The 27948-nt window shown below is 37.7% G+C and overlaps 1 protein-coding gene across 7 annotated transcripts in view; it reads left to right on the plus strand.

Annotated features, from left to right (window-relative positions):
• Positions 1-27948, plus strand: part of EXOC6 (exocyst complex component 6) — an 88558-nt gene that overhangs the window by 5115 nt on the left and 55495 nt on the right. For all 7 annotated transcript variants that reach the window (XM_066191186.1, XM_066191188.1, XM_066191187.1 and 4 more), the window contains exons 2-8: positions 15907-16078; positions 17366-17413; positions 17527-17617; positions 18514-18559; positions 25715-25919; positions 26977-27132; positions 27837-27905. In XM_066191186.1, coding sequence (XP_066047283.1) covers positions 15907-16078; positions 17366-17413; positions 17527-17617; positions 18514-18559; positions 25715-25919; positions 26977-27132; positions 27837-27905 — 787 coding nt within the window. The remainder of the gene's footprint in view (positions 1-15906; positions 16079-17365; positions 17414-17526; positions 17618-18513; positions 18560-25714; positions 25920-26976; positions 27133-27836; positions 27906-27948) is intronic.

Genomic DNA, 27948 nt, shown 5'->3' on the forward strand with positions numbered 1-27948 from the left:
GCCGTATGTAGATTCCATGGAAACACATTTTTGTTCCTGTTTTTCTTCAGTGCTGGTGGGTATAGCTGTCCCTGGCAGGGTGCTGTTTCCTACCCTGGTACAAGAGTGGCAGCACTTGTTTTTACAATATAAGAAATAATAGCGTTTATTGATATATAATGGTTTTGTGTATAGTTTAGAAGTAAGGAACAACATACAGATTGATCCTGCAGGTGATTTTCTGCTGCTGAGATCTACCCATAAAGATGAATGTGAAAAGCCGGTCCTTTATAGGAGGAATCAACATACAACTAGTGCAGTTGGGATTATTTACTGTTTATGAGAGTTAACTCCTAAAGACTGCTCTACATCTCAAGAAATGAAGAGATTGTATTGGATTAAATTAATTTTCTTTTTTGATTTCAATTGGATGAATTTATTGATTTAAATTTGCTGCTATTTTACTTGCATCTCTAAATTCAGTAACACATGCTGAATCATTATAAATGAGACTTAAGCCAACATGCCTTTCATTAAATAGGCAGACTGTGTATGTAGAAAGCCAGGATTAATTGTTTTTTCATCAGACTCTGTGAAACTTTTATCAGCATCTTTTTGGCTTTAATGGCTAACAAAATGAGATTAATGACAACACTTATTAAAGGCTCATCACTGTCACCTTTTTATATAACATGTTAATATTGTATAATTCATGTTGCATACGTACTTTAGAGCTTCTCTCAGGAAGAGCTATCACATTTCTAATCTTCAGAAAGGAAATGGAAGAAGACAAAAAGAGAGAAAGGCAATTCCCATAATCCTCTCAACAACAACAGAAAAGTCAGAAAGTTAATAACAGAAAACTTAAGACCCTCACTGAACTCCGTGTCTTAACACTTCTTGAATAGTCAGTTGGACATGCTGTGGTAGCTAGTAAGAGAAATTCTCTTCAGAAGAAAGTAGTTGGCCTTATTTGATGGTTAGTTTATGGTTGGTTGTAAAAGGTCGAAGTGGAATTTGACAGAGTAGAAGTTATTCTGCCAGTGCCCTGTGTACTATAGATAGGAGTATCTTTGAGTCTGTAGTAATGTGTAGTATTTCAAAGCGTTTTTAAAAAATAAATGAATTAACTCTTAAACTCTGGCTTGGCAATATATTTCATAAGCATATGGTAGACTATCTCTAAACACTTCATCTTATGAGCTTTGCGTCACTAAGTCTTCAGTATTCTGTGATTCCCATACACTGCCTGTCAGGGGACTACCTCCATGCCCACAATCCGTTGAGTGTACAAAAATACAGAAATAAAATTAAATATAGAAACTGTGGGGGATTTGACAATGGAAATTTTGTTGCCAAGGTGAAGTTGATAAGGAGGTGTTATGTCTATTGATGTATCTATAAGTGGAATGTACTCTGTAGCTTTAACCCACAATCACAGTTTGGAAAATGCTCCTCAAAAGTCAGTGTAAAAATACTTTAAATTAAATTCTCTCTTCCTGAAATCTGTCATCAAGCTGTTGCCTGGTAGATGTCAGCATCTTCTAGGTTGCTCTAAGTTGTGCTGGCCATGAAACTTCTTTGGAGAGTTCTTAGGGAGCCTCCTGTGAAGACATTTCACTGTCCTGTTGTCTCTGGCTGCAGCAATCACACCCACAAGCGCCGTTCAGTTGGTGCATTTCTGTCTGATGCTGCAGTATGCTGCAGTCACCTTCCACTGATCTAGGACTGCATTGCACTGGTAAAGCAGCGCTGAGCTGAGACTGCAAAGCAACATCATTTCTGTATAGTGCTGCATTTTTCTCATTTAGGTTAAACAGAGTTTGGAGGTTGGACGTCATAAATGAGTTTGGCTGAAGTGTTAGAACCAATTGATAGCTGTTCATTCTGAACTTGTGTCCTTGTGTTGCAGAAATGCCAAAGGTAAAAGCTACACTTTGGTAAGGCATCATTAGAAAAATAAGCAAGACTATTTTGTCCTTTACTGATCAAGGTCTCTAAAAAAATTCAGAGTTAGAGATATGAAGTGGGAGTCTAATTCTGCTGTGTTTACTGTGTTGTGGTACACTCTGCAACTACAGGTGCTTTTCCCAGCCTGGGGTCTGTAATTTGTAATTTGTCTGTAATTTTTGGAGATATTCTTGTATTTATTGAGGGGGCCTGTCCGGAATAAAATGAGCAAAGTGCCTAAATGTTATGTAACTTCAGTTTTACTGAAAGTGTACATTGTAGTTACCAGCAGGCATGATTTAGATGTATGATTCTGTGTCTTAAGCACAACAGTTAGTAAGTGGTAACATAGGCAGTATGAATGAAATCTCAAAATGTGGGAAGATTTTACAATATTAACACAATTGCAGGCAGGGAAATACTTTTTCTGCCTGTGGTGCGTTGGGATTTGTGATGTGGTTACCCAATAACAAAATGTGGTTGCATTCATTTTTCTCTTGAGGTCTTACTTGTCTGGTAGGATTGTCTAAAGTAATTTTTCTGTGTTTTCATTACTTTGGTTTTGGACCATGAGCCAGGAATTAGCATTTTTGTCTATAGCATAGTCTCGTTTTAAATATAGAGCAGACGGAAGGTACTCTGAGATCATCAGCCAGTGCTTTAGATTAGACTTTTAATGGTTTGATCATATATTTTGATTTCAAATAGTATGATAATCTTTTACAGATTTGTAAGCTATTGGTTTGAGAATCAGTAGACCTCCATCTTTATTAATAGTCTGTCTTCAAGCCCTTCTCAATTTTCAAGTTAATATGTTCCATTCCTGGTTCCCTTTCAAACAGAAGTTACAAAGTAGCCCCAAAGAACTGGAAATTCCTTGTGTGATAGCTCTGGTCTATTTTGAATCAAAACTGTACTTTCATGTATATTGTTGTGGTTTAACTGCAGCCAGCAGCCAAGCCCACCTAGCTGCTCATTCACTCCCCCACCTGCAGCGTAGGGGAGAGAATCAGAAGGGTAGAAGCTGGAAAACTTGTGGATTGGGATAAAAACAGTTAAATAGGTGGTGCAAAGGCTGCACACACAAGCGAAGCAAGGAATGAATTCACTGCATCCCATGGGCAGACAGGTGTTCAGCCATGTCCAGGGCAGCAGCACTCCATTGCAAGTAGAGGTTACTTTGGAAGACAGAATCACAGAATGAACTAACTAGGCTGGAAAAGACCTTTGAGATCATTGAGTTCAACCTATGACCTAACACTTCCTCAGCAACTAAACCGTGGCACTGAGTGCCACATCCAGTCTTTTTTTTAAACAACATCCAGGGACGATGACTCCACCATCTCCCTGGACAGATGATTCCAGTGCCCAATCGCTCTTTCAGTGAAGAATTTTTTGTGATCTCTAACCTAAACTTCCCATGGTGCAGCTTAAGACTATGCCCTCTTGTTCTGTCGGTTGTTGCCTGGGAGAAGAGACTGTCACCCACCTGGCTACAGTTTCCTTTCAGGAAGTTGTAGAGAGTGGTAGGGTCACCTCTGAGTCTCCTTTTCTGCAGGCTAAACAACCCCAGCTCCCTCAGCCATTCCTCCCAGGGTTTGTGTTCCAAGCCCCTCACTAGCCTCGTTTTCTCCTCTGGACGCGCTCAAGTGTCTCAACGTCCTCCCTAAACTGAGGGGCCAGAGCTGGACACAGCACTCAGGGTGTGGCCTCACCAGTGCCCAGTACAGGGGAAGAATGATCTCCCTGCTCCTGCTGGCCACACTGTTCCTCATCCAGGCCAGGATGCCACTGACCTTCTTAGCCACCAGGCCACACTGCTGCCTCATGTTCATTCGGCTCGACCAGTACCCCCAGGTCCCTTTCTTTTTTTACCCTGGGCACTGTCCAGCCACGCTGTCCCCAGCCTGTTAGTGCTGCAGGGGGTTGTTGTGGCACAATGTCATCATTCCAAATGTTCCTTCCTTCCTCCCTGTTCCCCCACTTTCTGTGCTGAGCATGGTGCCCTCTGTTCTGGAATATCCCTTTGGTCCCTTGGGGTGACCTGTCCTGGCTGTGTCTCCCCCCAGCCTCCTCGCCAGTGTGGCAGCACGGAAAGGCCTTGGCTCTGTGTGAGCCCTGCTCAGCAGTGACAACAACATCCCTGTGTTATCAGCCCTGTGCTCAGCACAGATCCAAAACACAGCCCCATTCCAGCCTCTGTGAAGAAAATTAACTCCACCCAGCACATATATTTATATGTCAATTTATTATAATAGCTAACTTCTGTTTTGTAACTGGGTTGTTATGGAGTAAGGAGAATGGCCTGCTCGCTGTGAACCAGTGTATCCTAAAAAAATAGAGGATTGCTTGTAGTGTCAGTTGAAGTAAGATCATCTTACTTGGTGCAAGTTTGATGGTATTCCATGTATTTAAGTTGAAACACAACAGTCAAATAAAGCAACTGTCTATGTGATGTATGTTGCTATGAAGGAGCAAATTTTTTTTATTGCTAGTCCATCATATGGAGTCAAAAGGGCATACGAAGAGTGTGTGCTGTAAACTGAATAATCTGGCATTCAGCAGCAGAACTGCAGTTCTGATTTTTCTGTAGCCTGGTCAGATTTGCCATTGGTAGCAAAAGTGTTTTAGAAGGAATCACTTGTATTGCTGCAAGTTTCAACTTATTACTTTTCAAGTTTTTATAAAGCCTGAAGCTGTTTGCAGGTAGTCATATCTGCACTGCATTTTTTTGTTGTTGTGAAAAAATCTTTAGGTTCAATGCTGATTAAGTTTGTCATGAAATATGTTTCTGCAAATCAGGTTATCTTGATCTTTTAACTGTTCACGCATCAGCTTCTGACTCAGTTCTTGTAGTGATTTCCAAATGGGCGGCTGCCAAGTGTAGCTTTAACCTAGCTAGTAACCTGTGTGAATTGTTCTGAAATAGCTCTCTCCAATTTCACAAGCATTACCAAAGAGCTTGAAATTGTCCCAGTGCTTAGGAAGCAAGTTTCCAAATACGCTAAAGCTTTTAAAATAGGGGAATCGTCTGATACATCATCATCAGAATAGTGTACTTAATAGATGTTTCATGCAGTTTGTGTCATTGTCTCATTTAAATTCAGCCTTCTCTTCATGTGAACAGTTTATGCTTGTGCACTCTTACATCAGTTAAATTCAGAAAAGCCAGTTCTTATTCCTGTCATCTCTTCATTGACTTGTTCCTCAAGCTGATTTTATTCAGTGTCTGGTGACCCAGATTCTGGACCTGCCATGTGCATAGGAAATGCAGAATTTTACATCCTTCACAAATGCCAGTCACAGGGGTGCGTATTTCCTTGTGGATTTTTTGGAAAGCCAATAGCATTGCCTGTGCTCTCCAGATTGCTCTGTGTGTGCCTGAACCATTGCTCTGAGACATTGCAATTTCCTCAATGCAGTTATCTCCTGAGGAGCCTTAGCATAATTCAGTTAAATATGCCTGGCTTTGACTTAAGTGTTGGTGTATTTGCATGTTTTGTCATGTTGCTTTTTATGTATTTTACTACTAAAATGAGCTCATTCAAACTGAAGAGGATTAATATGTCTTAAATAATGCTTTTAAGGTAATGCCAGAAAAGGATTTGCAAATAGGAAGCTATTTTTATGGGTTGTAGTAAACTATTAAGTACTAACTCATTCAAAAATACAGACCTAGATTTGCATCAGCATCAAGTATTCACATGAGATTTTATCTTGCTGAAGGGCTTGCTGTGGCTAGTTGTAAAATCTAGCTGTGGCTAGTCTGTCTGGCTATTTTCTGGTGATGGTTGAAATACCCAAACCTAATCCCTGTCACCACAGAGCTCGGTATAACAATAACAGTTCAATTTGAGGTTCAGCTTGATGAAGTATTTTCAACAAAGCATCTCTTCCTCATCCTTGTACATGTCTACTACGGAACCGTCTGTACTGCTGACGAACTGGGTCCTGTGCAGGAAGGAGTTAATGATCTCTCCTGGAGCCTGGCTGAAGCCTTTCCCGTACCTCAACCTTTGCCAGTAATAGCAAACTAGTAGGGAACTTAATCACTGACAGGGGTATTAAGAAGGGAGGAAACAGCTTTTAGGGTGCATCAGCCGTGATGGAAAGACGTGGGATTGGACAGAGAAGACCTTAAAGACGCTGGGGATTTTTTTTTTTTTTTTAATATAGCATGAGAGAAGTTCTAATACTGTGAGTGGGATTTTCACCGTGTCTCAGGGAAAGTAATTTGCTTGCAAAATTGCAGTGAGTGTAACTTGCAATTCTCCTGTGAATCAGAGTAATACAAAATTAATGAAGCATATACTGTCACATGTGTACCTGGGGGATACTTTTGAGACATTTCAGCTTCAAAAGGAAATGTTTAAACTATCCAGTTTGGGGACTTTCACAGTCTGCACACTTCCTTAGGTGCAGAGTGGCTGAAGGATTTTTTTTACCCCATTTTGTTCATGGAAGCAACGTTTTCTTACAAGCTTTATTTTCAGTTAATTTCACCATAAAAGTAACATAGTAGATACTGTTTTATACTGTGTGTTTGTCCTGGGATGTTTCATAAACTTAGGAAGCTGCAAAGAAATGAACGGATTTTTCTTAATTTGTTTATCAAGCAGGTAGAGAACTGGAGTTAGTCAGTTGCATCAGCCCTCTTAATGGCTTCTAACTGAGAGAAACACTGAGTTTCAGTTCAGCTTCTGAATTGAAAACAGACTTTTTTTAGAAGTCATGTTGTATTTTCTTCAGTGATCCTGGGAGATATGCAAAGATTATGCAGCACAGGCTGTTGTTTTAAATGAACTAAATACGTGATGATTTTTAATGTATAGGCCATATGAGCTCATAGAGTTAACAAAAATTAATAATATAAAATTGTTGTAAAATACATGCTCTGGTTATATGCTTGCAGAGGAGTGTGGTGCAGCAAAGAATTGTCTTGTTTGATCTGGATTGAATGGAATGCATTCTTAATCTAATTGGTCTTGAAACTTTTTAATTACTAGGTATTTTACTTTATCTGGAACTTCTTCAATTTTGGAAATAATGTATTTACATTGGTGTAGTGTTGCTATTCAAAGACTATTGAAATAAGTAACTTACACATTCCTGACGTTAAATATTCTGTTCTATTTCATATGTTTTGTGAAGAGACATATGAGATTGTTGAAATATGAAATTTATTTCCTTCCAAAGCAATTGGTGTGTATTTATCTTGAAGATTATGTCTCAAGTGCTCGAGATAAAGTTGACATAATCGCTAGAGGTTGTAATAGATGCCTGATTATTTCTGGTGCGTGTGTAATAGGAACTTCATCAAATTTTTTGAAAGAACTTAGATGTTCGCAGTTTGGTTTACAGGAATCTCTTGCTCCTAAAATATAAAAAATTATGTAACATACAGTCTCCAGAGATATTAAGGGAAAATAAAAATATTGCTATATAGACTTCAGTTTCTTACTTTATATTCTATGACACAATGTAGGCTCCAACTACGTGCACTTGTATCCATTTAGGTACATGAAACAGATGGCCAAACTTGGCACTTCGTTCCATGGCGATAGCCAGTACCAAAGCCAGCAAAGCTGCCGTTTCCTTTGCTGCCTTTTTATCTACTATTACAACACAAAATTAGGAAAAAAAGTGGTAGCGTAGCACTTGTTTTTCAGTTTCTTGCTTCATACATCAGTAACACACAAAGGCTTAGCAGGAAGAGGCATCTCCTTGGTCAGCAGTGTAAAAACAGGAAGGAGGAAGTCTATTGCAAATCTGGGTGTACTGATTATCAGTTCATGTTTCACTGCAGAGGATGTCCATTAACAGCCACCAGCGTGATCCATAGCTTATCCAGCAGGAACAATGACTGCTCTAGTGCTGCTACTACAGAATAAGGAGCCTGCTTATAGGAAGTAATGTTAACTAACAAACTGTACTCGGCCCTTTCCTGCTCATAGAAACAGGATACTATTAGTGAGAACAATTCACAGAAATTGCACATCCAGGAAAACCAGGCAAGCAAAGCAAAACAGCTAGACTAAGATTAATAAAATCTTTTCTCTGAATAGACCATAGCTGTGTTCTGTGTTGTTCTGGCATGTAACGTGAACTTTTAAATAGAGTGGTGAGATGTTATTATGAGTAAGAATGGCAGAACTGGAACACAGGTAGCATCTGGCATTGAAAGGCTACTTAGGTTTTAAGAAATCTGCTTATTACCATAACTGCAATTGAATTACAGGAAACACCTGGACATTATTTTATAAAGCTTTTTAGGGTGTATGCAGCCACCTATATGAAATTGCTCCATGGAAAAATCCCTACAAAGTTTGCAGCTTGTGTAAACAGAAAATATCTTTGTATATTGTAGGACAAAGGAAGTTTCTGCAGTGTTTTCCTGTGAAATTGCAGCTCAAGTGGGGTGTGTGATACAGTATCATGGTTAGGGATGCCGTGTTTATGGTCACAGTGTGACAGGGCTGTTTTAAGGGCAGAATCTTAATTTGCATTGTGAATGTGTTGTGCTTCCACTGATCCCTTCTAAATTCATGCAAATTTGAACTGTCAATACTACTTTGTTTTAAAATTTTATTTAGTGTAGCTCTGTGTTGCTGTTTCACGTTTGGGATTTTTTTTTTCATTGAAAGGAGAAATAGGGAGAGCATCTAGGGGGTCACTTCTTGCAATGTGTGTATGGGAACTGGTTGAGAGCGTCTTTAGCATCAGGACAAAATTGGCATTGGTAGCAAGATATGAATTATAAAAACATTATTATCCATAAGCACAGTTTCTTCATTTGAGAGTTGGTTTATTTGTGTGTGTGTTTTGTTTAAAGCATTACTTTGAAGAATTGAATTAAAAGTGCATGTTTAGGGGGATTTTTTTGTGCCTTCATTTAGTTGATCAAAGTAATCAGTAATTTCCTCCTCACCCCAGGGCTTAATTTGAAGCTCTACAGATGAATCTTTTTCTCTTGCTTCCGTTGAAGGTCAGGAGTTGCATGGTCAGACTTACATTCCATGTCAAACTCGTACCACTGTTGTACAGATACGTGTAATTCCTGTCATTGTCACAGCGTTCATGGAGCTCTAACTGATGGGCACTTACTGAGTGGTTATCAGTATCCTGAAAGGAATGTGTACATACAGTTTTTAATTGCTTCATGTGTCTTGTGTAATCAGGAAATGAAAGACTTTGTGGCAATATGGGCAGGGGTGGGGAAACCTGCAATTCATCCTAGAAATGGGACAGAACAGGGTGGGTTGGGGGAGGTGTGAAAATGGTGGAAGGTGGCAAGTCATTAATAAGGAGTTTCTTTGTCCTTTAAAAGGATTGCTGGTTTCTTTTTTTTTTTTTTTTTTTTTCTGACATGTTTTTTGGCTATTTTAAAATACATGATCTGTTTTAAGTCTCTGCTGCTGCTTAGAGCCTGTTATTGTAAATGATTACTAGAAGGAGAATTGTTCTCTCAAAAAGTTTACAGTAATGCTCCATAAGCTCAGATTTGTCTTTCCTGAATATGGATTGCAATTAAAAGTTGAATCATTGCCCACTTAAAAGAACACACAAAACAATCCCAAAACCCAAAGAAATAAGATTTTTTTTTAAACTCCAATGGGATTTGTTAGCTATTACTTTTTTCTTTATCTAATAGACTGTTCTAGTAGTGATTTTTAAGCAAGAAAATTATCACCAACCAGGAACTCATACTATCTTCTGAATTACTGTTTTCTTGTGTAAGTATGGAGATTTTATTTTCAATAAAATAAACTCTTGAAGTTCGTTTTTTTGGCCTGAGGCCTGATTTCCTGAGCAGTTCTCTCATTTGAAAAGTTGCAGCTATTGCTATAGATATGAGACAAAATTACTTTAGTTCCCATTCTGATTATTCTTGAAATCTATTTTTCCATGCTAAAAAAATATTACAGTAGAGGTTGTACTTAGGTCTGGTTATTGTAGTTTTCTAGTCTAGAGGCCATATTTGTGGAGATAGACTGGAGATGAGAAGGTGAAAAAGAAAATTTGGGGTATTTGCTGAACTTCCAAAAAATGATTTTGGGCTCTTGTCCTTTTACACTTAATAGTCTATATGCATTTCCATTGTCTGCCCTTCCAGTAGTCTAGTCAATGTATTAAATTAATTTCTGGGCTTGTATGATTTTTTTTTTCTTCTAACTTTTTATTTCCTTCCTTATTGGTGAAATTCTCATCCTCTTTTACTCCCGCCTACGCTCAGGCATTTAAGGACATACATCCTGATTGCATGTGCAGAAATTATTTGTATGAAATTATAGCAGAAATATGTTTTTGAAGTGAGACTGTAACCATTTGTGAAGACATTTATGATGCTCATTTAGAGTGATAATACGTATGCATGCTGTTGTTATTATGGCATAGATCAGATGATTTCAGGATAATTTATTTTGAATTTTTTTTTTTTTGGAAGGGTTGTGTGGAATTCTTGGCATGCTAAGTTTTACAATTTTTGGCTGAATTTTAGTTCTCGGGAGATAAGCTTTTTTGCTTACTTAACCATTGGAATTTTTGTGCATAGGATGGTGCCCTCTGGTGCTTCAGTATATTTTTGCATGTAGACAAAAAAAAATCATCAGTAAGACCTATTAAATACACGCTTTTCATATTGTGTTTCAGTTTTGAAAGTAGTAGTTTTAGGGAATATTTTTATGGTATAAACTTACTATTTTCAATTGGAAAATGGTTGCATATCTGGAAATCCTCCTTAATTATTTCTTGAGACCTGACTTCAAATCTATTTATGCTTGTTGTTTCCTTCAGCCTACCTGGTAAGTAAGATCAAGCTGAAAATACCCCAGTTGTAATAAAATGTATCCAGTGAACTCAGAACATTTTTCTCCTTTAGGTCAGTCTCTGACTGCTCCTAGTTTATATTTTTTTCCTTTTTCAGATACTTCCTACACTATCTTCTTTTTACATAGACTGGCATTAATGTGACTCATCCAATTGTTGGAATGAGTCAAAAAAAAAAATGTCGGTTTATATGCAGAGTTCTGGGAATATAGACAGATGACCTGCTTCACATCACCAGGGAAGTTGTTCAGCTCTGCTTATGCTCTTTATGGGTTCCCTGCTTGCCCTGTCAATTAGGAAAGAAATCAGTACCTGTCCTGTCACTGATTTGCTCTACTGGTGGCTAAGTAGTCACTCAAAGTTCTCTCATTCCAGATTGAAAATTAAGGTGATAACGTTGTGTTGGTTTGGTTTTTATGGGTGCTAAATTCAAATATAAACTTCTGTCTCCAACATTAGTGATTTTCTCCCTTTTTTATCCAGTCTGAAGACTCATACCAAGAAAAGAAACTTTCTTGTCAAAGTTTCATGGTATGAATCAGCCACTAGTAGTCTGTGGGTTCCTATAGTTGTAAAGCAGTTTTACTAAAAACTAATCATGTCTTTCGGTTTGACCCAGTTCATATTTGTGCTGTGTTTTAGACCATCAGCATCCCCTTCAGGGGCCCTTAAAGCCCATGAAGATCCTTGGGGCTCTTCATTCAGAGGTGTAAAAATGTAAACAAAAACTGGAAGAACTGTGTATTACACACGTCAAAATCCCTTTGGTATCCTAGGCACATTTGCCACTTTTTATGGCGCTTCCTACTGCTGGATGTGAAGCAATTTACAGTGGGAAAGAGATTCTTAGGGTAGACATAATTGCATGTAATTGTCATCTCCTGAAGAATTGGAGCTAGAAGGGTTACTACGTCCTCACTTGCCTTCCAACAGAACTCGGTGTGTTGTAAATTCAGTTAATTTTATCTTGTAATTTTGAAGAATTATCTCTAGGATGCTTTTAGGATTTCATGTGTCTCTAAGATCATGCAGTACTGGTGATTTGTCTGCCTGATAATTTACCTCCCAAGAATGGAGAATTGTTATCAGCGTCTCTTGCAGTGTCATTATCTATTGAAATGTACACTTTCAGATAACAAGTAAGAGGCAGCAATTACTTTATATAGGTAGATGTAGGTAATCTTTGAAATAAGTGTATGTGTGGAAAATGAGCTTCAGTATCAGAGATAAACTATGCTGTCTGATGTTCCCGAATGGGTAAATCAGGTGTGTATTGTCTCGACTGTGTTTGCAGATTTGAGAAACAGCCTGCCCAATTTCTGTCCATGGCCAAAGATGGCCTGGCTCTCCAGTGTACACTTATATTTTCAAAAAGGCAGTGTTTTAGGCCAGACGTTGTTTTGAAGTCCCTGAAACTGCGTGTGGGAAGCGTCCTCAGAGGACAGTGTCCCAAGGGAGTCAGTAACCTGTTTGTGCATCTTCTTCTCACCTAGATGAGAAAGTTGTGATGCAAAGTGTGAATTTCTTTGAAATACTCCGACTCTGTATTTCTGTAAAGGCAGGCAGTTCTGTCTCAGAGGTTTTTTCGTCTCACACACTCGTGTGCTGACAGGCGTTGGTTTGTTGTCCCCACAAGATGGAGCTGTTTACGTGTGTGATTAACTTGGAGTTTCTACTCCTGGTGCATCTTAGGGAGGTCCATCAAAATACTGGTTTAAATCACTAGTCACAGTTTTATTAGTATCCTTGCAGAAAAGGGTACAATTGTGACACAAAATAGTAACTATTATTTTAAGAAGCTAGGGTAATCTTGTGATTAAGGTATTGGGAAGTACACAGTATTGCTTTCTTCCCTCTTATTTTGAACATTTATTCCCTGTGTTATTTTCAACTAAATGTTATGATAATACCTGTGAGATTAAAAACCAGTACTTTATTATAATTAAATTTAAGCATAAGCGGCCTTAATATTGAGGAAAACATAATCAATACAGGTTTTTTATAACAGTGGAAACCATATTATTTATGCTACATTGTATGTCCTTCCGGCTGTGTTTTCTGGATTTTTTTAAAGAGAAATCTTCTGATTGCAAAGGATTTACTTTTGTAAGTATTAAGAACCTGTCTGAAAGTGTTGGCACGGATGTGAAATGTCTAAAAAGTTACCAAGGCAGCTGTTTGATACCCCAGATCATCAGGTAGTGACCAAGTTCAGAAACACAGCGCATTGCTGCCATCAAAGAAAGTTTGGAGGTCCAAACTCAAGTATGGTGTTCCTCTTACACCATCTTTTTCCAGCCTCATTCTCATTTGAGTTACATTTTCTTTACTGAGTTTTACTGCTGTTTTTGTTTAGGTTTGTATGACAGAATTTACAGTTTGGGCACATGGTGATAGATAGAAGTCCCCTATCTTTGTGATAATGATGCTTCTTTCTCAATTTTCTTTGAGAACACTGAAAGGAAACCTAAACTTGGAGGCTTCTTCTACCTTTAAGCAAAAAGGCTAAAGAAAGCAGTAATAAATTGAACTTTTTTTTCTCTGTATGTTTTGGGGGTTTTTTTTTTGGTTGTTTTTTGTGTGTGTGGTTGTTTGTTTAGATTGTTTTTGGGTTGGTTGGATTTGTTGCGTTTTTTTGTTTGGTTGGGTTTGTTTTATGGGTTTTTTTTTTAGTTAGTTTGTTTTGTTTTCTTTGGCATGCAGTGCAGTATAGGTGGTGTGTCCAGCCCAGTTTGAGGAGGCTTATGCTTGCCAGATATCTGTGAAGGCCCTTTGATGCATCTGGTCCTCCTAATCTTTTTTTCTTGTCCCAGTACTCTGAAGACAGTTGGATGCCCCTTTGTGTCCACCCTGTGGCTTCCAGCATCTCTGATCCTTTTCTTAATAGAGCAGTGCTCACATAACTGTAATGTGTATTTTAGAGTGCTGCCACAGCAGTCGTTGAACCTTTTTCTCATCCCTTCCCCATTTCTTTACAGGTGGCAATGCTGTGGTCCACATGCTTGCCCCTGTGTATTCTCATGCAGAACATCAGGCTGCCTAATGAGGCCTCACTCAACACCCACTGTGTCTTGCACTTTTCTTTCTTCCCAGGCCGGGGTGCTGCTTTTCCCTTCAGCCAGCACTGTGTTCTGCAAATGGGTATTTCCCCCTGATGATGCCGATCACTTCTGACCATCCACCACAACCTTTTAAAGCTCAGTCATCCTGGGCAGTCTTGAGGGAGCCCCTTCAGGCAGTCTGACAGGAGCCTCCGGAGGAGAGACCTGTGGGCACACATTTGCTCCTTCCAGCCGTCATTTCAAACTGTGGTGGTAGAAATGGTGAGGGGTGAACCACTTTATGGGTCAACAATCTTATTTTTCCCCTGGTGCACTTTGGAGGAAAGAACCTGCTTTCAGTACCATTGCCTTGTTTTCCTATCATAAGCAAAAAGGGCTATTCTTGTCATTTTATTCAATAGATTTTTTCCCCTGAAAAAGTATCTATAACAAGCAGAATATAAGGAATTGGCTTTTTTCCTTCAACCTGTAGGATGGCAAATTGCCTTTCTTCTGTCACTTATGTTCAGTTAGTTCTCCGAATATATTGTACGAGGTCAAAAGAAACTCAAAAAGTATAAAGAATCTTGTTACAAGAGTCTTTTCTGCATCCTTTTCTTCATTGGAAGGTCATGTTCCTGTCAGACACTCAGATTTGTTGTGCTGATGATGAGCTCAGATCTCAGCAAAGCTCAGATGTCTGGTTAGAAAAGAGAATCTTGAAGATGCTCTTGAATCTTGAAGATATGGGAAATCACACTTCTCTGAGAAGACTGGGAGGGAAAGACTTTCTTGCTACTCAAGAGTTTTAGAGGCTTTGACTCATGTTTGCCTGGGTCTTGAACTTAAGGCTATACTTCTGCAAGTAACACTGAAACATTTGGAATTTCAGCCTTTTATTTTCCTCCTGTTAACATTTTTTAATTTTTATTTTTTTCTAAATCAGCTTCTCCTTATAAATATCTGGAGAAAACTTTATAATTGTGAAAGGAAATTAGAGGCTAAAAAAGCAATTCAAAGATTTTTGATCACTTTTTTTATTTAACACTTGCAGTTTGCAGTACAAACATGTTTGTATGTGTATGATTAAATCATCTTTGTATTGGTGCTCTCATTCTATGTGAAAAACTACTTCAAAACTACCAGTATTTGCTGTTGTTGCTGTGTCAAATTATTAATCAATTTTTGGAACTGTCTGTGCCTTGCCTTTGTTGGGAGACTCCATAACTTTTTTTTTGGTACAGTTCTATGTAAAACCTCCTCTCTTGCTTACTCTGCCAAAGTGTAAAGCTTTAAATTGTCCTGTGCCTCTTTTGCTCCTTCTCATGCTTGAGCATTTCTCCATGCAGATTTCTGTTTCTGATGCTGCTTAACAAACTACACCAGTAATTTCTCCCAAGTCACGTTTGCTTTTGGAGTATTCTAAGTGACCTAATCAAGAATTAGTAAAATAAGCCAGAAGACCTGATTCTAGCCCTTCCTGACTTCTAGGTGCTGTGGAGAAGGCAGCCTTGGGTGTGTGCATGTCATGGTTTTGCCCTGGGAGCTGTTGGGCATGGGCGGCCAGGAACGGAGCCTTGGGGATTGCCTTTGCCAGGGGTCCGGCTGCTGCCGCACAGTGCTCCGGTCATTCCGGCTGGAGTCATCCGACCCTGATTTAGTTGGATAACTCTGCTGTTAGGAATACCAGGAAAGCAAATTTGTATGTTTGCACTTCTTTATATTTAGCAAAGAGTGGAATTTGATGGAAAAGCGATCCGTGCTATTTGAGGTGGTTGGAGAAACTGATTCTTTTGTACCCAAATTTGAGCATTAGGGCATAAATAACAGGCCAGTGAGGCTCAGGTCAACCATGATGTAAGTGGTTAAGCACCTGGATTAATGCCATAAGGTCTGGGTTTTGCACCATCAGTTCTCAGTTTTGTGCCATCTTTTCTTTTTTTAATACTGATTTTATGGAGTGGATCCACCAAAGGATGGTGCTAACAACAAGTTTGCTTGCTTTTATTTTCTTGTTAAGAGAGATAGCTTTCAATAAAGATCATTGCATACATACTATTTTCAACTGGGGATGAAAGTGAACTTTTATTTTCTTATTTGTATTTAATAGGTCTGTATATGATGACCAGCCAAATGCACATCAGAAGTTTATGGAAAAACTTGATGCCTGCATACGTAACCATGACAGGGAGATAGAAAAGATGTGCAATTTTCACCATCAGGGCTTTGTGGATGCTATTACGGAACTCCTTAAAGTTAGGGCTGATGCAGAAAAACTAAAGGTAAGGAACAAGTTTTTCAGAGTTTCATATATCATTGTCTTTAATCTAAAAGAAGGAACTGGACTCTTCTACTGAAGATTAATTTAGTGTTTATCACATGGACTCTGATGTTTGCAACAATTTTTTAGAAGTGAATTGGACAAAATTTGTGATTAGAGCCATGTTGCCTGATACAGTGATTTATATTTACAAAGCTGAATATTTTATTAGATCTCATTTTGATTTTTTAATGTATCTTTTCAGAAAATGGTACTAAATTATTTTGCCTTTTTTTAAAGGCTTTCTCAGAAGGTGAAGGACAACAAGTGATAAACACAGTATTTCTTAAGTAGGTCTTTTCCTAATCATGTGTTTATATGTCAGACCTTAGACGAATTGAAAGTCCTTATTAGAAAACTAAAAATGCCACAATTATACGTGGAAAAAACCCACTATTCTTTACTTTGTAATGAGCAGGAGACTAGGTGATGTTAGTAGTTTTCATGAGATACGAGAACCGAGATTCCCTCGCAAATCAGAATGCAGAATAGTGAATTATGAGATCCGTCCCTTTTAGCTCTCCTTACACTTTTGAGAGCAAAATATGCACACCAGACAGAATGAGCATAGTTCATCAGAGGTTATGATTAGAAGACCATTATATAAAGGATATTCAGATAACAAGAGACCAAATACAGCATCAATGAGGTCATTGAGCATCTTTGTTCAGAAATTAATGAGATTTTTAATAAACTAGAATGTGCTTCCTTATTATGATGACCTAATGAGTCACTTACTATGTGGGAAAATCTGAGGTTGAGCTTTGCCTGCACCTGCAGCATTAAAATGTTGCTGTGGTTTGGAGATTTCCACGTTTGATGTTAATCAACCACCCAGTGTTTGCATTCAGCAAAGTATGAATGTTTAATTACCATAAAATGCAATCACCATTTCTTACAGACAATGAATGGCCCATAGAGCTCATTGAGGTTATCAAAAAGGGACCAGTGGTCAATTGGGTCAATGATTTGAATTGTTTGACAGACCTACAGAAACAAGGAAAGTTCAAAAATCCCAAGTAAATTTGAGAAGTTTGCCACAGAATCTGTTAGAAAGAACTGTCATAAGTAATTGAATTTAACAAAAGCCCTTTGCGATCAAAAGTTCAAGTTCAAGCTGTAGAGTTAATTTGAATTTGCATTTCTTTGTTCTAAGTTTCTCAGGAAGCATGATCTGATTACAAGGGTGAGCAGTCACATCAGGGCAATATATGCATATTTGTCTAACAAAGGTGAAATTATTTTTAAGGTCCAAGTTACTGATACCAACCGAAGGCTTCAGGATGCTGGGAAAGAGGTGAGAAAATGGTGCTTCCTATATGGGCACTATGAATATTTCTAGCAAAATAAATTTATTTGCATAATTTAAGTGTGATTTTCTTTCCTTTTTTTAAAAAAAAAACCTTTAAGGTGATAGCCCAAACAGAGGAAATCATCCGATGTAGAGTTCAACAGCGGAATATTACAACAGTTGTGGAAAAACTACAGTTGTGTCTTCCAGGTGAGTGACCTATAGTTAAATATGATGGCAGATTAAATAAAGTAAGTCACAATAGCCAAAAGGAAAAGTCCTCTGTTTTTTTTAAGTTCTGGTCTTGTAACATCCAGTTTAATGAAAAAATTAATAGGTTTTTAAAAGATGTCAACATGTAGGTTCCACGTCTTTTGCAATATTTGACACAGAGCAATTGAGACACTGTCAGAAGACTGCGAGACAATTGAATGGCACAAACAATGTAGCCAAATACAGCTTTGAACTAGTATTTTTAATATGGTAAAAAATTAATTTGTTGCTTGAGAGGGTAGGTTTTATTGTTTGGATACTGAGGAAAATACTAATGATGCTCTTTCAACATTGTACTTTGAGCTCTGTGTCGCTACAGGTGCTTTGAAATAAAAAGGCTCTAAATGTTGTTTCAGGAAGATAACATTGTAGGATTGCACACAGCTCTATAAGGGTTTTATCCTGTTTGTCATATTGGTGTAAAGTAAATTGGAGAATTTTTCTTTGTGAAGTCTTCTTGTTGACGTGTTTGCAGTACAGTAGGTGGTACTGTTGCCTTTTTATGGAGACACGCCATGGACTGGTAATGCAGATCAGGTTGTGGCATGTAGTAAGTGAATGAATATGCTTGATATGTATAGTGTTGACTGTTTTGTTAATCAGAATTCTTTTTAATTGAAAAGCTATTAAGAGTTCAGTTTTCTTTTTGTTTTTTAGCTGCATTCTAGAATTGTTTTTTGCTAGGTTTATCACATTTATGCTACGCTAGGAATTAAATAAGATAAATATAGCACATCCTTTTCTATTTCTAATTTTGTCTAGTACATATTTTCCTCTTTTATTAACTAAAGCCACAGTAAGACTCACAAGTTAATCTGCTTGCTTTTATGCAGTGCTGGAAATGTACAGCAAACTAAAAGAGCAGATGAGTGTTAAAAGGTAAGTAAACTTATTTCTCTGAGAAAAAAATGTACTGTTTGTAAGTAAGTGGACAGAATAGCAAACACTTGTGTAGACTAGTAAGTGTTCTTAGTCTGTAGCTTGGTATATGTGTAGTCTTTGTTTCCTAATACTGGTCTGTATTTCAAGAATATTTGAAAGTGTTATATTAAAGAACTTCTGGGACTTTAGTGATTGCCATGAAAAATAATGCTTACTTAAATGAGTATGACAGGTAGTGAAATTATGATTATAAAATGTGGAATGAAGTTTACTGTTTTTTATTACTTAAAGCAGTTTAAGAAGCAAGAGAAATAAGATTCTTAGGTACTGAAGGTCTTTTAGAGTACATTGATATCTGATGAATACATAATGATATATTTAAATTAAACACATAATACTAGAAGAAAGGACATTTTACTCCTTATATCTTTCTTTAGACCTATCTGGTTTCTCTGTGCTTTTAGTGTAAATGGGACTATGAGAATGAAGTGCAGATGTGTTGTTTTTGGTTTTTCCCTCTGTAACAAATAGACTTGTTAAAAAGAGTTAGAACTATAATCTTGGATAATAGTTTATAACTGGTACCTGACCAGCTGCTCCTTTCTATTGTGTCTCCACTTTTCATTTTCTCAGGGAGCCATTCGCTGCTGCTGTAGTCCCAGTATCCCCAGTTCTCCCTCCCTCCACGGCAGCTTGGCTGCCCCAGCCCCCTGCTTTAGCTGCATCCTGTCCCACTGGGGCTGCTGCCTACGCCTCACGCACCCACCCCAGCAATACCACTGCTGCTGTTTTCTTCTTCATGATTTCCATATCATCACTGCCATCGTGACCCTGCCTGCTTTTCACAGCGCCTCAGCTGATGCTCTGTGCCTACCCTTTCTGGGTTCCTGGTTGCTGGCAGTGCCTCTTTGTGCACTTGGCATCACTTCAGGGAGCTCCTGCTGACAAGTCTGTCTGGACAGGACTGTTTCCATTTGGAACTAGCTGTGTTGTCTGCAGGGCTGCTATGTAATACAGATTTACTTTTGGACTTTTTGTCTGGATTTTGGTTTATGAGTAGCCAACACCTCCTACCATACTGTTGGACATCTGAAAACCCTCAACAGCAGGGTTGAGCAACCAACTCTGTGAGCAACCAGCTTTGAAGCCTGTGTGCAGACATGTCCAAAAGGCTTCAGATTAACTGTACACATCAGTTCTATGAACATTGCAGCAAATCTGATGCATCTTTGTCAGTGACATATGCGCTACATGATACCTATGCGTGCTTGCTCTCTGGGAGGTCTTCTGGAAAAATACAAAAGCTTTAAGAATGATCTTACATCTATGGCACTATGGTGTCTCTTATTACAATTAAAACTTGCTATGTATGACCCAGTGTGGTAGATCTCATCAGCTTGACTGCTATACAATGTTACCTGTGAACAGGACAGTGATTCAGCATCTGCTTAGAGTAGCTGGCACACAGTAGTAGTAATAGTAGTAATAGCAGTAGTAGTAGTAGCAGCATGTTGTTGTAGTGTTCTTGGAGCAGCTCTGCAGAAAGATGTAAACAGTCCCTTTGCTACTCCAGCCAGAGATCAGACTGAAGAGTGTGCTCTCTGAATCACACACTCCCTCTGCAAGGTCTTCTGTGGACAATGCTATCTTTAGTGTCCTGAAAATTTTGAAAACACTGGGTTCAATGCCTGCATTCTGCCCTGCCCTAGCTCTGTCAGGCAAGGCAAGCAGCATCCTGGTGCTAGAATTGCAGGGGAAGTTGTAGTTCCTAACGTCATCATGTAAAGGTCATTTAGGTGAGATAAAATTGCTGATGGTTTTTAGCATTTTGACTCCATATTTGTTACTCCTTTTGTAGAGTCCACTGGTGGTTGATGTGCTTTCCTAGAAACCATCAGTACTCTTCAAATCATAAAGACTTCTATCTGATAATTTTCCCATGGAAGATGTTGCCAGACGGGAAGTCTTAAAGGATTCCTGAATTGAGGGGTTTGGACAGGTTATTGTCATACCATAAAGAAATCTAAAGGAGAGGGGAGATGCCACAGCTTTGATGTACCATGCCTTGAAATCACATGGAGGGCAGAAGGCTTAGACTCTGCTGCAGGCTACTGCTGCAGCCCAGATAACTCTTTTATTAGCTACACTACAGTTACTATTTTGCCTGTGACTTTACAATTCCCTATAATACAGCCAACTGGTGGCTATCCCATGGAACTCGCAGGTAATTCAAGTGGTAATTTCCTTGTGGCTCAGCAGAATGAACATATTCTGGCCTTCATCACTATTAAAAGATTGAGCTACATCAAGAACATCCATAGTGTCAGTGCAAAGACCTGACAGCTGTTGTGTGCATGTACAAGGGATTTCAAAGAAGCTTTTTTGTGGAAGAGTCAGAGAGGGTAGCAGTCACAATCCGAGACATAACAAAGCAATGAAGAATGTTTATTTTAGACAAAGATAATTTCTCATAAACCTTCATTGAAGTTTGTTAATGCAACAAAGCTTTCACTGCTCTTTTTTTAATAAAAAGACATCTTGACTTTCTCTGCTTGTGGCCTTTTAGAACATATTTTCATTATTCCTTTGTCTTACAGTCTTGCACCATGAATAAAACTCTCAATTCTAATATTTAAAGGAAGGGAAAAGAACAGTATGGATATTATATATGTTTGGGGGATAGTTGTTATAGGAGAAAGATTGGAATTTCATCTTTTTCCTTGGCAGACCTCTTTTAAGATAATGCATGATTTTGGATCTGGAATACGTACTGGTTTTTGCAGGTGGAATGGAGGTTTACAGAGAAGTCCAAAAAGCCATCTATTAATAGCAACTTTAGGTCCTTTACCAACATGGGTAATGTTTGAACTGATGACCCAGAGGTGAAAGGCTCTGTATCCTATTTATCTGTCTCCTGAGCCATGGATAACACAAGTTGACAAGAACTGTAGTAGTGAGAGGAAGTAACTGCAGAATCTGCTCTAAACAGACACAGTTGGCTGGAAAGAGCTACAGAGGGTTTAAAGTCTTAACTGAGGAAGAACAAAGGAGAAGTGTGGTTTCTTTGCTGCCCTCCCAGCCACCTAGTGGGGGCTATGCACTTACACAATTCAAGCTTGAATTTTTAGTCAGAGATAAGGTAATCACACATTTCATAACCTCTGTTACCATGGCCTTAGTGTTTGGATTTCGATATGTGTCTTGGGAGGCAGGTCCCTGTTGCTTCAAGTGATTGTAGTTTAATTGGGAATAGTTAGAACTGGTGTTTTTGCAAGTCTTTCTCGACAATAAGTATTACAAAAAACCCAAACCCATCATACCATGGAAGTAACTCAATAAGTCAGTCTACTATGGTTGTTGCTGAATCTTCTCAAATATTCTGTGAGAGGGACTGAAGAATGAGGATAGTGTTTCAGAGTGAACTTTTTGCCCTGAAAGACTTGGGTTTGTTTTTTGACCTTGTTATAAGCTTTTTTCCAAACTGTGGGAAAGGCAGAGTTGATTAGTTATTTAGGTTACTAAAACTCACTGAGACAGTCATGCATCCTTTCTCTGCATAAACCTTTCAAGCATCCAAATAAACCTTAAGATTTAAAGGATGCAAATATGAAAAGTTCATAATTTGTATGATTTGGTTCTGCCCCTGTCAGGATGGAAGATGTCAGAACAGATAAAACTATGGTAATTTGAGTTTGGTTTTGTGCATTGTTTTGGAACAGTGTCAGAATTTTACCAGCAGCTACTGGATTTTACCAGCAGCAAATCAATACTTCCCAGAGGTACCATGGATCTGGCAAAAAACCCCATCAGAATTTATTTGATGGTTATTTGATACTGAAACATCAGCTGCTTTCTTTGTCACCATTCTCAAGCATTATTAGTTTGATTATTTCACTTTCTAAAAAAATTTCCTGCCACATCATTATTGACAAAAAAGATATTTCACACATCTTGGTTTTTTCCACACAGCAGCTGTTTAATCTGATTTTCAGAAATACTGAGCTTTTGATTTACTTTACAGAAGTCTCAGAGTTAGTAGTACCTCTACCTCAGTTCATGGTCCTCTGGACTAACAAAATTTGTATGCAGGGAAAGTTTAAAACTTAGGTTTAAAGTTGGTAAGGCAACTAGATTTAAAAATGAAATAAATACTTGTGGTAAAGGATTTCAATTGCTATTTCAACATGTCACCTTCAGGATCTCTCTAAATTTGATTTTTCTGCAGCATTATCAAAAAATCCCAAGGAACTCCCTTAAATGTGTTTGATAGCAAAGTTTTAGGTATTTACTCAGTAGAAATATAATAAGCAAGAATATACAGTATTTCCTCTAAGGGATGCACTAAAGTTGCATACTGCTAGTTTTTCTTTGTAAACTAGGTTTGTTTCCTTAGTTAAAAAATAAAATGAGGATTTTGCCTCTCATTTTTATTCAGCAAGGAATTTTGGAATATAACTCCATAGTTTTTTACTTAATCAGCTTTTGTACAAATAAATTATTCTCAGTAAAATTCAGTCTTTGAGTTCATCTTGCTCGTGATCTGTGTAATTTCTTTACTGCTGTAGGTTAACTTGATGGGGAATTTTTAGTAAGTTATGGTATTTCTCTTTACTGCCTCCAAACAACACTCTGCTGATAAAGCATTTAAAGCATAAAGGAATACTTCATGTACACTAAATTAATGGTCATTTTCTTTGAATTTTGGGGGTTTTGTATGTTGATGTTTCATATTCTATACAGACCTGGCTGTTTTGTGCCTGGGGAATTTTGCAAAGAATAAGATGATGGAAAACACTAATACTAATCTTGATGGGGGGTGGGGGGATGGCTGTTTCTTTGTGGTGAGGTTTTTTAAATTTACTTTTGTGTTGTGCATTGGTTTTTTCTTTCCTAGTTCTTGCTGATATTAGAAGGTTTCATTTTTACAGTTTGGACATTTTAGTAAATCTGTTGTGCAGTTTTCTTGTTCTGGTGTCGAAATGGATCAATTCTGCACAGTCTTATCATATGACCCTTACTGGTGTTTCAAACTTGTGTCTTTAGTTTGAAAAAATTACAGATTTTCATCAAGGACCATATTCTCATAAGATCAACTCAGAAGAGTGGACAGAAGAAGACTATATTTATATGAAAAAATAACTTTGAAGACACTTCTTTAACTCATTTGTAGTCAAATGGGCAATCTTCACCTTATGTGATTGATAATATGTGATGGGAACTAATAATATGGTCAAAACCTTCAGCATTAATTTAAATCTGTGGAAATTTTTAAAATCTGAATACGTGAATTTTATGAAATGATACGCAAAATTTTCTGGTTTAAATCCTGACCTGCAGATGACCTTCAAATTAATAAGACTTCAGTGCTTTATCAGAACAGATGTTAAAAGTGCAAGGTCCTGAGCTCTATATATGTATAATTAGTAAGGGACTCTAGAATGGATTTAGAATGGATTATGTTAATTCTGATCTTAGAGTCAGCAGTCAAAAACCTTCCAGATGAACTAACAGTGTACTGATAAGCTGATCTGTATAATTTAAATAAAAACCTTTTATACGATTTTGATGCTATTACGGTTTTATTCCCCAGAAGTCTCACCATGTGGCACTCTTGGCCATTTTCTATTTAGAAAAACAAAACCCACACACATAAACCCCCCAGACCTTTTCTTATGTGCAACATTCCCATCACCTTATGTATATTTTATATAAACCAAGCATATAACAAACAAAAGCTCCTAATTTACACTTGAAACCTCTTTATTTGCAGTCTTCTGAAAGAAGCTCTGTTCTGGAATAAAAGAGAAGATTTTTCCCATCCTCCAGCTATGCTGAGTTGTTAACTTAGCAATGTCTTGATTAAGAAGATTCAAAACACTGTCTTAATTTCAGAACTGAACAAGAAGTCATGGCTCTAGTGTTAGTAATTTGTTATTTTTTTGTCAACTGAAGGAAACCAGAAACTTGAATTACATTTTTTAAAGGTTTACTTACGATATTTACAATAAAATGTCCAGAAACTAAAGAACAGTAAAGGACACTTTTCTAGGTTTTCTCATTTGAGGAGATTTTCCTCATATTCAACTTTTTCCTCTCAAAATAATTTGGTAATTTTTCAAAACAGATTATATTGGACTTTAAGGAGGAAAAAGGAATTAAAATTATGGAAGAAAAGCTGAAAATAGGTTAAGAATATTAGTCCATATTTGTGGAAAGAAAGAATTGGAACTAGCAGCAATTTAACTCCATCTGATCTGAGTGTTTGTGCTTTTCCCATTTAAGACCAAGGCAGAAGGAATCTGTTGACCTTATTCTGTTCTAATCAGACAAACTAAATTCATTTTCCCAACTCCCTCCACGGCTGAGTAGTAAGAATACTACATAAAGGGAAATTATTGTCACACCTGCAGTTGACTGCTGTCCTACTCATATTTAGCCTGGTTCCTGTGCCTCTCTTTAAACTATGGTTGAGATCACAGGTTTGTTGATTATGGTACTTTGTTAATTCAATGTAGTTGTTTTCTGGGTGGGATAGATTGTATTTTGTCAGAAGAGTTAATAGGTTTGTGGTTTACAGCAAAATATGATATACTGCTGGAAGAAAGCATTGGTCAGGATGGGTGTATCTATGTCTTTTCCAACTAAGGATGGTAGAAGGAGGGTGGGTGTAGATGCGTTTATGTCTTCACGTATACCTGAAGAAGGCAGATGCGTGCAGGCATGCTTTTTCAAGATTTTTTTCATTGTTTGGTACATATATTGCAGTGCTGGGTGTTTGGCAGTTTGTGTTTTAGAAAAAACCCCGAATCATTAAAAAAACCCTAATCAGTTCAATCTAGAAGGGAAGATAATGGTCAAGACTCCATTCTGCAGGATGCTCCATGTGGTACTGGGACTATTGATCAGAACAGTTAATACTGTAGGAGTCTACTTAAAGTTTTGACTTGACTGAGTCACTCTGGCACTTCACTGGGGTTTTTTTCAAACTAAAGCATTATATGGATGACCTTTTGATTGTTAACTTTTCTAAGAATAGAATAGAATAAATTAATTAGATGTATATTGATTCAGTGTGTGATATTGATATATATGTATTTGATAAATTATTTTACCAACTTTTTGTAAGAAGCTACATAATTTTATCTTCTGTAGATACTATTCTGCTTTGAAGACAATGGAGCAGCTAGAAAATCTGTATCTTCCTAGAGTTAGCCAATACCGCTTTTGCCAGATAATGATAGAAAATCTTCCAAAACTGCGTGAAGAAATAAAAGAAATATCCATGTCAGATCTGAAGGACTTCTTAGAGAGTATTCGAAAGCATTCTGACAGAATTGGAGAAACCGCCATGAAACAGGTAAGCCAGCTGAACAGAATGACTTCGGTCCTGTTGTTTACTGAAAATTTCAGTTTCATTAGTGTCAGATTGTCCCAGAAGGTTTGTTCAAAGATTACAGTCATCCCACAGACTTCTGAGTAAAGATGCAGAGCTGTGAAATGCGAACGTGTTGTGTGGTTTTTATCAGTGTCCTGGGCAAGAAGTAGTTTCTTCCCTGAGAAGGGAAGGAGAGATGCTGTATATCTCAAGTTTCAAGAAATTATGAAGTACTTTGAGTAGTCAGCTCCTGGATAGTCTGTATCTCAGCAGCTACTGGCCAAGATGAATTAGACAAAAGAGGTGTTGAGATAACAGCCTAGTTCTCTCCAAAGTGCTTCTCCTACAGAAGACTACAGTAAGAGCCAGAAGGAGACTGAGACAGCTGGAGGCCTTGCTTGCTCCATCACAAAATAATCTGCCACTTCAGACCACTACTACTAGGCAAGGTTTTAAAGCAGTTAATGCTTTTAAAATTTATTTGGAGAGCAAATACCTTTTTCATTTGACTTCTCGTTGACAGAATTCAGGTTGGGTTGCCATTTTGTCACCTAAGGTTCTTGTAAAATGCAGCATTGATTATTATAAATGCAACTTAATTGCAAGGTTATGCAGTGCTGCCTTCAATAGTGAGGCCAATACAGTGCCTTTGACTTCTGCAGCTGACTGCTCATTTAGACTTAACTGAAGACAGCAAAAAAGTATCTGGGAACTCAGATACCTGTACTTCATTTATATATTGATTCTCTACAATTTATGATCAGGAAAAGTACAGATTGATTTTTAAAAAAAATTTTCTGCCTTTAAAATTTTGTTCTGGGGGTTAGGGAAAAGTTATCCAGGATCCACTATTGAATTCATTTATCATCCCAAACTGATTAAAGGCAAAATCACTGGTGTAGGCTGAGAGTGTGCATATACCTTGCAGTTATACTGTTGTCTATTCAATTGGACCACCTGTTTTTCATGTCCTAGCATATGCTCATCAGTGGTGAAACTTGAATTGCATGCCTTTTAATTGATTCTACTCTTAAAACAGGCACAGCAGCAGAAAACCTTTAGTACTGCTCTTCAGAAGCAGAATAATGTAAACTATGGTCGGAATATGCATTTAGGTAGAAACAGGATTTTGGAATCCAAGAATGAAATCACATTGAAGCGAACATTTGAAGATGAGGATGAACATGAAGAAGAGGTAACTTTGTACTAAATCAGTTCATCTTATTTAAAGTGAATTTTGTTGGTTTATTGAACAAAACTCACTGTCTTTACACTGTCTTTAGATGGTTAAAATCAGTTAGAAAAATACACAGAACGCCTTCAAGGTGTACCAGTCCAGATCAGCATTTCAAGGTGAATAATTAGTGCTAAAATATTAATTAATGCTAAAAATAATAAAAATATTAATATTAATTAATATTAATGCTACCTTTAGCATTAGGTTTGAAGACATTCAGTTGGACAGGGCTTGCAGTTATTCTGGAATTCAGTTGCAACTTACGTCATACATTACCTGCCTACTATTAGTGTTATGTGGCTCACTAGAATATTCTGGTGTTGCTAAATTCTGCATTTTGGTGTTGAGGACCTCAGCCTAGGTAAGGCCTCTTTCATCTGTCAGATACTCAGTATTCCAAAATTGAATAAAACAGTGAGTATTTAGACCTTTAAATCTGATGCTCTGGAAACATCAAGAAAGGAGTGTGGTATTGTAACACAAATTTTATGGCTAATGGAAAAGGAGGAGAGATTGGAGCAATTGTGTCATTGTTTTTGGATAGAAGCCATGCATTTTTGAGTCCTTATTATGTAGACAAGTTCTGTTGGCAATATATCCTGTTTTGCAGATTATATGCTTATTATGTTTTATATACTCTTCTTTTTCCTTTTCTTCTTCAGGTTTTAACTGCCCAAGATCTTGTAGACTTTTCTCCAGTCTATAGGTGTTTGCACATCTACTCAGTCTTGGTATGTATTAAGGTGGACCTCAAAAAGAGATTTAAATTTTTCA

The sequence above is a fragment of the Chamaea fasciata genome, unplaced genomic scaffold (genome assembly GCF_029207755.1).
Source record: "Chamaea fasciata isolate MVZ Bird 193981 ecotype frontalis unplaced genomic scaffold, bChaFas1.0.hap1 SCAF_9, whole genome shotgun sequence".
Classification (NCBI taxonomy): Eukaryota; Metazoa; Chordata; class Aves; order Passeriformes; family Sylviidae; genus Chamaea; species Chamaea fasciata.